Genomic DNA, 15,713 nt, shown 5'->3' with positions numbered 1-15,713 from the left:
TTATAAAAATCAACTGACTGGGATGACCATCAGCAGTACATGATGACAGCTCGCAATAGATAAAGAGTTCACTGGCCTTTCTCTGAACATAATAATTTTCAGACTGAAGTTTCGCTCCCAGTATATCTTCTGTATGGCTTCACCAACAGCAGAATTGCCATATTGTTTACAAAATAGTTTGTGACCCATGTTAGGTTTATGCATTAAATGTTGCACGTCGATATGTGGGAGAAGTGGCCAGAAGACAATGTATGATAAGATGGTGAAAGAACACTTTTGTGAATAAGAATATTGGATATGGCTCTTGTATACTTCAATAACGCGACAACCACTTGAATCAAGTTGGACTGGCTCTTATTTTGTTGTGTAATTACAATCCATAAAACTACGAAGTTCAGCTTTTGGATGCATTTGCGAAGTGCTTTGCACACGTTGACAGGCTGAAGCTTGTATCACCAATGAGCCTCCGAAGTCCCTATTTAATCAGGAGGCAGAATGTGAAGAAATTCCAGGAAACAGGTACATGATGATTAGAGCACGGTGATTGTTATTCTCTTCCACGAGTGGGAGAATATTAGGTGAAAAGTGACCCTGATCCAAAGAAAATGATATTCTACATTAACAGTCAGTGCAAGTGCATGACCACATCACAGGTGTCAGCCCTCTTGTCGCTACTGCTGAAACAATAACTTTATCAAGGTTAGAACGGTGAACTATTCAGTATATTAACTACAGGGTGGCTCAGTGTGTCGTCTTTAACAATTCTATAACAGTTACAGTATGCATATTCCAAGACATCGAACAATCATGTTTGTTTTCTGTTAAACAGAGTATCAAGAGACATCACGGGTAGACCTTAACTGTGCCAATATAATTTCATAGCCTGTCGTTTCACCTGCCTTTGCAAGATGAAATGGAAAAAAGTAAATCATAATTTTAAAAAACCTGATAACGTTTCTTTCTTTTACGTTTTTTAAATGCAATTTATTAACACAAAAATATTTTAACATGAAGGTTAATTATCTTTCGAAATAAATATAAAAATTCTCAATGTTTGAATGACGTAAAATAATATGGCTATTTAGTCGTTGTTTCTTTATTTTTGTGCAAAGCTACTCGATGGCTATCTGTGCCAGACGTCCCTAATTTAGCAGTGTATGGATAGAGGGAAGGCAGCTAGTCATCACCACTCACCGCCAACTCTTGAGCTACTCTTTTACCAACGAATAGTGGGATTTATCGTAACGTTATAACGCCACCACGGTTGAAAGGGCGAGCATGTTTGGTGCGACTAGGATTTGAACCCGCGACCCTCAAATTATAAGTCGAGTGCCTTAACCACATGACCATTCCGGACCTCGTTATAGCCCAAAACAGCATAATGAACTTTCTGCGCGAAATTAATTTTTAATAAATATTACTACAATTTGCAATAATGAATAAATCTTTGTATCAGTTTTTGGTATTTTTATTTAAAAAAAATGAAATGTGATTAGAAGTTTTATTGAATTCCTTTGGGTGTTTTATTTATTGTTAAGAGCAGAGTTACACAATGTGCTATCTGTGCTGTATCTACCACCACTATCAAAGCCTGGTTTATAGCGGTGTGAGCCCTCACACTTATTCATATTGTGACCAAATAAAGCTGCGAAAAAGGTGTTTAATCTGTGTAAAAAGGAGCATAAATAAAACAACTATGTTCAGTCATAATGTCTTTTTTGTATGACTGGAATTATTCACAATTTTCACACATTTATTGAGAACCGTCCATTCTGTTGGCTTAATGGTTTTCCGTTGATTTCAATTTTTCCAAAAATACTATATTTACTGCAATTTAGATACTTTACTGTTATGCAAATAACTTGTAAGATCCAGTTTAAATCTAAAATGATGCAATTAAATAATTTCATGCACACTTCAGGTTTGTTTTATCCCCGGTTGGACAACAGTAAGTCTTCGGATCGATTCACTTTGGTAGATACAATAGATAGTCGGATTTGGCCTTATTATAAGAAAAACACACTTTAAGATTTCTTAGTTATGAATGTTTTATTTTCTTGCTGTTGTGCTACTATAGAAAACAAACGAAATTAATGCTAAAAATTATTGAACTCTCACCAACAGATGGCGAATATGTCCAATTATTCAAAATGGTCAGCGGGAGAACGGTTGAGATCGGTTTAAAAACATCTGCCTTTCAGTTATAGAAAAAAATGTATTATATTCGTGAAGCTTGAAATTACAATGGGTAATTTTAATAGACTTGCGATCCTGTATAAAAGGCTGCTACAATAAGTTGTACACGCAACTGTACTGAAATATAGTTTATATCATATATTAGTTCTCTGTAATTCTGTTGTCATTGACCTAGGCTATTACTCTTACGAAAAAATTATAGTTATGTTAGTATTAACACTTGTAGGTAATCAGTACCACTACTTATAGTTATTAAATTTTAATTAACTGTTAATGTATTAACTTTAGTGCATTACTTCATATAATGTTTAGAATTATAGTACTTAATCAGTAAAACATATAAGTATATATTGGAATTTACAATACAATGACCTAAGCATTTGCAAGACAGTAGATTCTCAGGTAAGTATAATATACTACGTAATCTCTTTTATGAATATTATATATTATTAATATTAATAATCGAGATTAGCTTAAGATTAATTCAGTTACTTTTATTTATATATATATATATATATATCACAAAAAGTAACTAAGAAAAATCCATAAAACTAAAATGTTTTATTAATAGTGTGTTTAATAGGGACATTTTTCAGTTACAGAGATTTACTTAACTTTATATCTCACTTCTCAGGTTTCTGAAGTGTTATATTTGATAAAACAATAAAAGTTCTTTTGTAAATAAGGGACTAGTGAGAAAGTATTAATGAATTTCTGGCATTTTATCTCCCCACTGAAGCATAAGCACTGTTTACATTGTTATACACTTTTCTTTACTTTCACTTTCAAGTTATGATATCTATATGTGTATGAGTGTGTGTTCAGTATAGGAATAAGATATACTGAGATTGTTAATAAAGGTTCCATTTTCTGATAAATCTATTAGGTTGTCAGTCTAAATCAAGTTAATTACATACTGAATGAATTTGGACTATTTCAAAGTATTTGAATACGTTGAAGTTTCAGATTCTATTTTTCAATACCACTATTCATGTGGCCCAATGACAGAAAATTAGCAATAACGAAAAGTGAAACATATTTTATGAAAGGAACAAGTTTTATGTTATGAAAAAAATATATATATATTTAATACTCATATTGGTGAACATACATTAAAATGTATGTCACCATGAGTTTAGTAAGTACATGACTCAAGGCTACTTCAGTATTTTCGTATGGAATACTCGAAGTCAGGTATATTACTGATATCTCTTGTAACTACAAAAGTGCATAATTGAAATTCTAGCTATTTCAAAGTCTTCAAATTAAACCTTGATATCAACATCTTTTAAGGGCCCAATTCCTGTTTTAATATTTTGCTTTCTTTCACAAAATCCTTGCTGTTTAGTTTAAATATTATCAAGCAGTTATTTCTCATAAGCCATTTTAGTTTTAGTGTACTTAGGTTTTAAAAGGCATGCAAAAAATTAGCTATTCAAAAAAATAACTTCAACAGTGTGGATAAAAGGTTGTTATTGAAGTCCAGTGAAATTGGACCATTCATGCTAGTAGTGTCTTGAAGATCAGTGCTTAGACCTGCAAGTTTTATTGATTTATTTATTAATGTAACTGATATTGATATGGGCATAGTTTATAAGTTATTAAAGTTTGCAGATTATGTTAATCTGTGTGGTATATTTAGTAGCTGTTTTGAGGATGTTGAAGTATGACAACAATAACTTGACAGGTTATACAAATATTTGGCAAGTGACCTTTATACATAGTAAGCATTTGGGTTAGCATAATTTGGATTGCACTTTTTACTTCATTACTTCACATTGTGATGAATGAGTTACTTGATCCATTAAAACTGATCTTTTGCTAGTAGTGGTGCTAATATAATTTTAGGATGTATTTACAGGCATACTCATTTAAAGTCTAAAGGTGTAATCACATGTCAATAGTTAGACTTCAATTGTAATACTGTTAACAGTTTTTCTTATCTCAGAAAGAATATTGGTTTATTGGAAAGGGTTCATTGAAGATCTACTAGGATGATTCTTAGGATAGAAAGATTTATTTTTTGGTGTGAGTTAATGTCTCTCAACTAATCTAAGAAAAGAAAGACAAGAAATAATTTTTAGTAGCTCACAAGATAATCTGTGGAATTAATAGGATAAAGGAGGCAACTGACTTTTCAGTGTTACATTTTAAAGATATTAGGATGAAACAACATTAAGATCCACATAAGACAGACAAGACTACAAATAATAGTTTGATTTCTCTGTTAGGGTGATTGATATATGAAATGAGTTACCCTTGGCAGAAGTGAAAACCAGTGCTTTGCAAGAGTTTAAGAAGTAAATAAGTTAATATCTCAATTTGTATGTCTAATATGCCTTTTAATTCCTGAAATTATCCTAGTAACTTTTTTATAAGCTTTTCTAATAAGGCAGTATCTTTTTGCAAATAAAAACAAAACTGTACACAGTATTCCAGGTGAAGGCTAAATAGAAAACCAAGATAATTACCACTTTTGACATGTTATCAGTGTCTTCAAATACACCCTAGAAATCTGTAAGCTTTGTTACAAGTATTAAAGTGTTGATTCAATTATTTGACATACCTATTACCATTCCCATGAATTCTTTTTTTTTGTCATGCTACTGAATGACTTCCCAGGTGACCCAAATTATGGTAACCCAAATGCTTTATCTTGCACTTACTATAATTAAATGTCATTTGTCAAATGTTTCTCCAACTTATAAGTTGATCCATCATCAGTATAGCCAGAAATACACAAGAGTTTTAATCCACAATCATTATTAATTGTACCCCTTTCAATATCATTATTGTAGATACAGAAAAGCAAAGGCTTAATAACAGCCTTTGGCATTCTTTCATCCAGCCACTCTACAGTACAGCTAACTAGTCTTTCCCCAACCTAGTTGATATGATTTTCTTTTGTTTAGTACCTTATCAAAACCTTTTTGAAAATTTATGTACCCCAAGACCACACACACTTTCCATTCTCAAGATAATAAGTAAAATCTTCAGAAAAAATGATGGGGTGGTAGGACAAGATTAAATTGGTTAATTCATGTTTGCTTTTGATTACGTTATCATTTTTCACAAAACAATTTTACCAGAACTGAGATAGGCTTGCATATCTTATCTTTGACCCTCTTCAAAATCCCTGGAGAAAAAAAAATTCTGGCCCTTGTACTTTATTTATTTCTAGCTTTGAAATCTTTGTATTAATGACATGGTTTAGGTTAATGCCAATATTTCCTATAGAATACTCAGGGTCAGAAATTATTGCAAACATCCTTTCTTTTAAAACAGAAGAGAGAATTTAATAAAACGTCTTAAACTTGGGGCATTTATTTTTGATTATCTTTGAGTATTTGGTAAGCAAATTAGACTTTGTCTTCTGTGTTATCCATTTGTTCTTATGAACATGACTATCTTAATAGAAATGGATGTTTGAAAATTTCCCAAACCTTATGTACAATGCCTTTTAGCTCATTATCCCTGTTTGTTAATGATAAATCTTGTTACATGTCCTCAGAATTGGTTTTCTTAACATTAGGAACCATACTTTTGTTACTTGTTATCTCAACATGTAACAAAACATCAAATTTAATTATGCAGTGATCACTTTTCTCTCAATGTTCCTCAGTTTGCTTCCAGCAACCACATCCTCATTAGTGGTTAACAGTAAATCTAAAGTAGCATCTCCTCATCTGGTTGGCTGTGATCATTTAACATAGTAAACCATCCTGAATCACTTCCAAGGAACCTATCTCTTGGACTATTTGACTTCATACCTTCCCAATCAATACAGTGCATTTAAAAATTAGACTTTCTTATTTGTTGCTTCAATATCCTTAATAGCAACATCTCAACTCCTTGTTCAGTTTCTAAGCCATGAAGAAATTAATATAATACTCCCACTGTTGACAAGACAAACAAATTTGGTGAAAACCATCCTGAGACCTGTAAGTCATAAAGCCATGCTGTAAAAGCTTAACAAACTTGATTTTAAAAAAAATTACTAAAAATTCTAATGCTAAATATTGAATTTTGATACCCATGAAAGATAGCTCATTATGTATCTTTAAACACTTCATAATAAACAAACACTGTTTTGATTACTTAAAGAGTTGGAATAATTGGAAACCCTAATTTGGATCAAGTTCTTGTTTTTGTGACTCAATTAATTCAGATGTTGGACTATAGAAAAACAATAATAATTGGAAACACTGATTTAAATTAGTTGATTATTTTCATGAGTTAATTTAATCATAATCAAATGAAGATTAAGATAGGTAAAACTTTTAAGACTGGAGATAGCGTAATAGAAAGAAGCACACAAGTCTGTTTTTACTTGTTATATATATATATATATATTTATTTATTACTGATCCCTGTTAAATTTTTTGATGCTAAAATATTTAATTTTTCTTTTAGAACCCTTGTCAAATGGAATGATCTTCCTTACTTTATTTTTGAAAAGACCATGTTTTCTAGTCAGACATCTTAGCCAATGATCTTCAAATTAGATTTGAATACCTTTTCCAGTTGCTCAAAATGAATGCTACATTCAAGTTTTAAAATAACGCTGCTAAAATTCTGTACTGTATTTCTGGAGAAATGGAACAAGAAAGATATGGAAATGAGAGCAAACCAAATCTTGCTACCAGTGGTGCACCCTACAAAGCAACAAAGCTGGTGAGTAATTTTTTTTTTTTTATGGCAGTGTTGGTGAAGGTATTGATTGTTTTGTATTACTATAGTTTAAATACTTAACATGGTTTTTTTATCATGTATATTTTGAGAAGGATAAGATTATAACACAAAACTCTTAATTAATGAAAATTAATTTTTTTGGCCTTAAATTGCTTTTACATAATTAATACATTATCAGTGATAATGTAAAAATGATTAGAGGGAAATTAGTGATGGCTCTAACTGATCTTTTGAAATTTTTAGGCTATTTGAAAAATAATATATTTAAAGATCACTAATGTTTTACTATTTTTCAGAATGGTTGTCAAAATATTAGGGAAGTGTGTGTGTGTAAATTTGTTAGTTTGACTTGTGTCATTGGTAAAGTACTGGAATCCATTCAAGAATAGTTTGGAAATGCATCTCAGGAAGTGAGATTTAACAAGTACAGGGTTACCATGGCTTTAGTATTTTTCCATTTTTTACAGTTAGTTTATAAGTGAGCCTGATGTGGTAATAACATGGAAGTTAATTGTGGAACTCAGAACTCTGAAATTGGTGGAAGTCCAGACCTAATGACCCCTGCAAATCCCAGCAGGCCTGTAAAAAGTGTTAACTAAATAGCCAACATGGCCCCTTAAAAGCAAAAGAGCCATTGAAAATTTGATTCCAAATAAAATTGGTCTAAACATTTCTTAACTGAGCAGAACTTACAAAAAAACACATGAATAGACCTTCCCAAACTTACAAACATTTATCAATTATGTATAATCCACAAACAACAACAACTATGAATTCCCATGTATTCAAAGTAAATGCACTTTCATTAATGAGAAAACCATCAGTTTGTTAAATACTCAAACTTTTTGTGTCTGTGTAATTGAATTGATATACAATATTTCATTTAAAAAATTTGAAATATAGTGATTATTTGAACTTTTATAAAGTTGACTACTGTTTTTAATCAGAATGCTATTTTTTAAAACTTTTTATATGTGAGAACAAACCTGCATCATGGCTCACACATTTGACAGATGTACATAAGTCATTTTTATTAACATTTTTCAAACACAAGTAAGTGAAATTTGCAAACTTATAAGTTGTTTTAAGAATTTACCTAAATGAATGTACATGTTAAGGCAAACTCAGCAGATTACACTAACAAGAACATAATACTACTGTTTTATCAGACATATGACAATTAGAAATTACCAGTCGCCAGTAATTATAGCATATGATCTCAACTGTGTACAGTAAAGATGACAATATCATTGTGTAATATTGTTAAACAGTTTAACCTTTAAAATTGTAATGACTACAGAGAATGTGCTTTGAAACTTTGTTAAATATGAAATGGTTGAAGTTTCAATAACTTTCCCATTAAAAAAAACTTTGTTTTTATTTAAATAAGTGAAACAAAAATGATGGCTGACCTTGTGGCTAGTACATGATTGATACATAACATTATGTAACCATTGCGAGAGCAAATGTTTTATGTACAGTACCTAATTTAATCATTCACTTCAGCCATAACTTCAAAGACTTTTGCTGTTGCTCTACACATTTCGAAATAAATTACTACTTTCTAATCCAAAGAAAGTATTTCAACCAAAGGTCAGATAAAATGACAGCATTTGAAAGTTTTTATTCATAAAGATTATTGAATGACTTTATTAAAAATCCTCCTAATTACAAAAGATACATACCTCTTCTCCCACTTACAGCTATTGATCAAAACCAGAGTTCCATCTTTACTCATTTAAGCATTGGTCTGATTGTTTCTTATTTGCTACAGTCTTTTATACCATACTCAAATGCTTTTGGTAGAATATTTCTTTTGATACTCTCCATCTGTGTTAATGCATCATCTTGGTGCCGTATATAAGCACCTCATTTGGATAATACATATCAGTGTTTTTCTCAATAAAGCATCCCTGATGGGTTTCCCAGTATTACAAGTGTTTGGAGATACTTTGAATGTTACTGTGTTATCTAGTTGATTTCTTAATAATAATAATAACTTTTTTCTTCTGATTAGCAAGCTGATTATGGTATGAATTCTCAGATTATTAGAGTCACTCTTGGTTGAGACTGTTAGTGAGCTCTTCTGTAGTGAGGTGGAGACATATATTTGGTTCTGTGGTCCTCCAGAGGCTTTGAGACTGCATGTTAGGGTGATTCCTTGACATTTTGGAGAAACTTTAGATTCACTTTTTCATGTGGCTATTATTAATCTGTTGGATTTCCATACCCTCCAGTGGTTTTGTGGCAAGTTTAAGGACTTGCAGCACCTGGGGTTGATTCTTTGGGATAGACACAACAGGGGTGGAACAAAATAAGTTACTTTACCTCACAATTTGCTTTTCTAATCAATGATAATTTCCACAGTCTTTAAAAGACATTTGAAAAATGAAAAAGGGTGGGAGGGATTTAGGAAAATGTTTTTGGTTTGTTTTTCTTTTGGTTTATCACATGTGTGATGTTTTGATCTTCCTGGTTCCTTTTAAAACTACAACCTAATTAATGGCTGAAAGGTCTGGGAGTGTTTTTTCTTCATACACAGTAATTGTAGTTCAAGCTAGAAGGCTTACTTCTCATTTACATAAAGGGACAATTAAACCTTATCTAACATATTGTTGGAACTTTCTCATTTCACCTACCACCAGGTGGAGCCATTTTTCCAACTCTCAAATAATTTCTGCTCCTCAAATTTTGGGGTTCTAAGGTGAAGTTTCTAGTTTACCTTTATAGGTCTGTGTTCCCTAATTGGACAAAGTAAGTCTGTAGACTTATAATTCTCCTTTAGTATTTTGTTCCTTTCACTTCACTTTGTTAGAAAGCTCTCAGGATCATCAGTTTCATTGAGGATAAGCTGGATCAGTCATTAGCATGCATTTTGGATCAATTTTTAACTTCTACACTCCTCCTGGTTGTTGTTGGAGTCTCAGATTTCATTAGCTCCTACAGGGAGGTCAATTCCACTCCCATCCCTGAGTACTGATCCCTGATTGGTACATTGGCATTCAGAATATATTTTGATTAAGTTTTTACAGTTTAGTGGGATCACAAGCAGCATTAGTGTTTATTGTATATCTTCAGGTTTTGTGGGGTTTCAGTTCCAAAACTTTCTGGATGTGTGGTATTCTTACCCATTGGTCCATAAGCTCTACAGGTCTTTGGTCACAATTGGTTGTGCAGTTGTCATTTTCCTCACTATTATGCACCCAATCTGTTGAGTTTCTGGATTCTGCAGTTTATCAGGACTTGAAACTTAATTTTAGTGTTATCTGAGTCAGCTTGGTCTTGGAGTAGTGAGAGAGTGAGGCTAGTTCTTCAGAGTTTTTATTCCTGTTAGTTTGTTGAGCCTATGAAGATAGGAGATTGATGTCCAGTCAAAATCTTCCTTGTTTGTATCATTACCTAGATTTTCCAAGGTTCACATGTTATTCATTCCTCAGTCTATGTTGATTATTTACTAGGATTGTAGATGTCCAACTTGGTTGTAATTGGCTCATATCTGCACTTTGCCTCAGCATTGGAGTCCCATCACTATTGGCATTTGTGGTGCACAAGGGTCAGTTATTGCAGTTCCAAGTTTGTTTGTTTTTCCCTTTGGACTTGCATAGGCTTAACATGTGTTCAGCTTTATTGTACAAGTTTTCACATCCCCTCCATTCCATCATAGTGTACACATTCCATGAATGACTGGTTACTGCTGGCAATATCACATCAATTATTAACCATTGCTCTCTTTCAGGACTACATCATCTATTTTTGCTCCAATTCAATATGTAATTAATTTGGGTATTTTGTAATTTTCATCTTATCTCTAAGTTGGGCTCAGCTTCAGGTGTCTTCCATCCTGTTAAATGATTTAGAATAGAATGCCACACTCTTACTCACTGCACAGATTGTTTTCTCTCCACTGTAAATGTAAGCATCACTTGAATTCTTCGTGCCTTTGAGATGAGAGCACAAACTATCCTTTGATTGATCTTTAAGAAACCAGGGATCATGCATGTCTATTTCCTGGTTCCCTGAATCTGGCTCATTCTTGAGGGATTAAGTCAGAACACTGCTACAAATTGGGTTTCTCTGCTGTCAATGGGTTCCATTTTCCACAGGAATGCAGTACTTCAGGAATGGGGTGTGTATACTAACAGTTACAAATTCCAGAGTACGTACAAATGACAAGGATTCCTTATGCAAAATTCTGTCCTTCTTGCTCTTCAATAGACAAGGTTTCATGGTCTGAGGTTCTTTATTTAATTCATCAGTTTTTCACTCTGAAGTTTCTGTGGTTGTGCATTATGTTTCTTATAAATTAGGCATATGGTATAGGACTTATTATTTTTGAACTTTGGACTTCCTTTCTTGGGTCTAGTCTTATCTTTCTAGTTTGCCGTGTTTCACAAGTGATGCCTGTGGTAGTAGTCCTTTGTCTCATTCCAGACAGATTCTCCCAAGATAATAGATGTTGCATTACAAGATTCAGTTGGATTCCCTCTCATTTTGCAACTTTAATTGGTGGGTTAGCCTCTCATTGGATCACCCAATTTCTGGCAATTTGGTTTCCATTACATCAACTTTGGGCCTTGCCAGTATTCTTCTTTCTAATTCATATGTTAACCCAGAGTGTAAAATATGATTTGTTCTAACTCACTTTCAGTTCCTTTTAAACACACAACTTGGTGGCAACACTCAGTTTCTGCTTCTGTGGTCCCTTCTGATGGGTCCATTTATTTTTAAGTTCTCTTTCTGGAAGCAGCCATGATAAAATATGGTACACCTGGTTATCCAAAAGTTCAAACTCTGGCACAGAGATTATGCTGCTTTTTGCGCGGCACTGGGGTTTAATTTCTAAGGGTGATGTGTATCTGGCTCAGTTTCTGCTTGGTCTAAAAGTCACTTTTCTGAAAGCTAATGACATGCATATCAGCAGTGTTGTATTGAGAGGAGGTTGCATTTGATTATAAGCTACATTCCTTATGAGTCCCTAGTACTCTACTTACTCCTCACATTGTTTTGGGTAACTTGTCCCAAATGACCACTCCAGTTATCTAACAGATAGATTAAGGTTATGTGTTCTTTCTCTACACCTGTTAGTGAACTAACTTGTATGTGCCATATATCCCCTTAATCTGCAGGTTTATTTTTTGTGGTGCTGACCCATGGACATCACCAATCATAGTGATTTGCACTTTTTTCTACAGAGCACTTTCTTGTTCTATGCTATCAGGTCAGTTCTTTTTACCTAACACTATTGGGGAGGAAACAGGTTCAATCCTTTTTTTAATTCATCTTCTCATTTTTTCTCTGTCTGTGTTCCATCAGATTTTGATCTTGGGTGTGTTCAGTGATGGTCTTGAAGGTTTTGTTGCCTGCATTTATACCATTAAAAATATTAGACATTTTATTCTGGGTTTCCTTTGAAGGTGAGGTATCATACATGAGTTACATCTCATCAGATTTCTTTTTCTTTGACTCTTTCAGACCAGTTTAATTGCCCACTGAAAGTCACTGTATGGACTGGTATGTGAACCTCCCTCAATACTTTATCTCGCATTATTTGCCTGATCCAGTAGTCTCTTAACTACTTCTACTAGATTAGCCAGAGGATGAGTATTTTTATTTCTACTTTTCAGGCTCCCTTACCTTGTTTTCACTGTGGCGAGTGTTGCTTAGATTTGCGCTTTCATCAAACCAATTCTGCACTAGCAACCTTTATTTCACTATAATTACTATTGATTGCAACAGTCTCTGTAGAAATGAAGTGTTCTATAAGATCATCTTGGAGATCACTAAGTGGTAATACAATGTTATGCTGGACCAATATTCATGGACAATCATGAGTAAAGCTAAAGGGGATCCTGCCCATCCTTGTCAATCATTAGATTGAATAAATCAGGGTCAGTTTGCTTTGTAAAAGTTGGGAAACCTGGTTCCCCTATTGCATTTTTCCTAAAGCACTGCTCCTCAGGACTATCCTGTGCACATTACTCACCAGATTCTACTAGTGAAGCAATGGAATCCTTAACACAGTGGTTTCCAGTTACTGGGATGGTGGACAGAGGTTTTTTCCTCCAGAGTGTTAGAATGAATTCCTTTATATTATTTATGTTTTTATTAATTGCAGAGTTGCCCAATAGGACTTAAACTTTTATGTTGTTGTCTTTGAGGATCAGGATAATATAGAACAGTTTACCTTACCTCACCTCAACAAACAACATTGTGGTTTTAACTATTACATAATACAGAATAACATTTTCTTCTTAGACGTGTAGCACGAATGGTAATGCTGTTTTGACAGGTTGTGCAGTAAGCCCATCTTTATACGTATCTTCAGTTCTTTTGTTAAGTAATTAATGTACCATCTACATTTAAAAATAAAACTAATAAAAATGTTTGTGAATTGAATTTACATTGTAATAACTGAGAAGCATTGAACCAAGAACTGTTTAAAAACAATTAATATATATGCAAGAATTCTTACCTGCTCAACCTGTTTGACAGTGATAAACATTTGAATGGACAGGCTATACCATACTATAACAGCAACTTATGATGTATCCAGAAAGAAACTGACTCTAGTATTATCTTACCGTAGAAGCCTGTTGTTCATTATTATGATAATAAAAATATTAACAAAGAAGCCAAGAAACTGATTAATAGAGCCTATCTACAAATTCAATTCAACTGTATTTTCAGACCCATAATGCTGATTGAAAAGGTCTTTCTTTTCAAAGAATGAGTTAACTATTAACATAATTCCTTAGTCATGTATCGTTATGGATTGATCGAGATGTGAAGAAGAGTATATTGTATCAACAGCTAGGAGACTATGAAAAGAAATCAATAAGCATCTAAACCTTTCACACAAGTAGGAATTTTAACATCAGTCCACCATACAGCCTACAGGAGTAGCAAAACTCATATTGAATTATAACATCAGCTCACTAAACAACTTGCAGAAATACCAAAACTCATGCTGCACTGTAGCATACGACTCACAGAAGTAACAAAACTCATATTGAACTGTAACATCAGACCAGCAAACAACCCACAAAAGTAACAAAACTCATACTGAACTGTAACATAAGCCCAGCAATCAACCCACAAAAGTAGCAAAACTCATACTGAACTGTAACATTAGCCCATAAAAATAGCAAAAATTACAATCAACATTCCAAGATGTTTTCAGAGCATAAAAGGAGAGAAATTTACATAATTTTGAAATCACAATAAAGCCAAGGAAACAAAAATTCAACAGTTTGAAACAATTGATGAAGCCATAATTATAACCACGTTACTCAATAAATGTTGCATTAATTCATTAATATTTTGATAAACTTTTGGCTGTGGATAGCTCAAAGTGTGCATGTGTTTTTGTTTAGAATGTTTGAAAATGTAGTTGTTATATTATCAATATATGCACTGAAAGAAAGTGAAATAACAAGAAAGTGTTATTTATTGTCCAACTTATTACATTGTCCAGATTTTAATTTATTCACTTTAAAAGGAAATATTTATATACATTCTCAATCATAAACTGTTTTTGTTTTTTTCCATTTTAGTCTTTTATACATTTCAGTGTTCAAAGAATTAAATATGTATAATATAGTTAATGATAATAAGGAATACAAAATTAGAACATCCAAATTTATTGATTTACTAAAACATTATTTTTCTCACATATGTGTTAAAAACTCTATTTTTTTCTCTTGCAAGACATGTTAATAATTTTTAGTTTTCTCTCTTTAACAATGATAATATGTAACAATTGTTTATGTCCTAAATAAATTTTACTTGTTTGTTTTTCTTCTCCACTTTCAAACATTTTATTTAGTTTATTTACTAAGAAAAGTTATTTTAAATCTATTCACTAATTCAATAGTAGCTACATGGTATGCAGCTGTTTCTATGTTCTTCCACACAATAATTTACATATTTCTTCCATAAAATGTGTAATTTTGTCTATTAATGGATACTGTGTAATTTTATCTCAAACCACAGTGTTGTTTATAAAAAAAAACAACTTTAATGGTTTGTTCTGTGATCAAGCAAATATAGTATCTTTTAAGTATCTCTATTGACTAGCAGATATTTATTTCCTAGGTTAGATGTTAATAAATGTTCTAATATTTTTACATATTCTAAATTGAAGATTTTGATAATTTATTGTAACTTCTTCCAAGCTTTGTGTTACACTTAAGTTTTCTAAGTAATACACAGGAGTCTAAAATGTGCTGAATTTCATCTTAATGAACTTATTACTATGTGATGATGAGAAATCCACTTAAAGTAAAAATTTTATCTCAAGATGGCTGGTGTGGATATTAAAACTTTATTTTTTTTTACTTTTACTTTAAGTTTGAATACTCATACCAGTTATCTTGAGATTACATTTTAAAACTTATCACTAATTTTTTCTTGTTCAATAATAATGTTATACAAGTCCCAAACTACTTCATATACATCTGCATTATTTTTCTGTACTTCCTTTATTTTGTTAATTGTTTGTTTTCAATTAACAGCAGTTTGCTACTCTTAATTATATTTAAGACAACTACATTAGAGTGATTTTGACTTGGTCTCTGTACTACTTCAAAATCATGGTGTTGTAACAACAGTAACTTTTGTGCTAATCTTGAAGATGGATCTTTCAATGTTATTCATCATATTAAAGAAATGTGGTCTGTGATTATGGTAAACTTCTCTTAGTACAAACAACGAAATGTCTTGATACCATGTCTTTCTGCTTAGAAATTGGGTTATGAAACTAATCATAAGTATTTGATCGTCTACTTTATGCAGGATACAAGATAATTTTATTCAGAGTCAAGTGA

General features: G+C 32.3%; 1 protein-coding gene across 1 annotated transcript in view; it reads left to right on the top strand.

Moving 5' to 3' along the window:
• The first annotated feature begins 2,159 nt into the window (after positions 1 to 2,159).
• LOC143245093 (DEP domain-containing protein 1A-like) overlaps positions 2,160 to 15,713 on the top strand; it is a 54,720-nt gene continuing 41,166 nt past the window's right edge. Inside the window, 2 exon segments of the mRNA XM_076490967.1 lie at positions 2,160 to 2,418; positions 6,610 to 6,870. Of these exon segments, the coding sequence (XP_076347082.1) occupies positions 6,793 to 6,870 (78 nt within the window). The 5' untranslated portion in view covers positions 2,160 to 2,418; positions 6,610 to 6,792.

The sequence above is a fragment of the Tachypleus tridentatus genome, chromosome 2 (genome assembly GCF_004210375.1).
Source record: "Tachypleus tridentatus isolate NWPU-2018 chromosome 2, ASM421037v1, whole genome shotgun sequence".
Classification (NCBI taxonomy): domain Eukaryota; kingdom Metazoa; phylum Arthropoda; class Merostomata; order Xiphosura; family Limulidae; genus Tachypleus; species Tachypleus tridentatus.
Note: the sequence above shows the minus strand (reverse complement) of the source record. Positions and strands in the feature narration are given on the sequence as shown.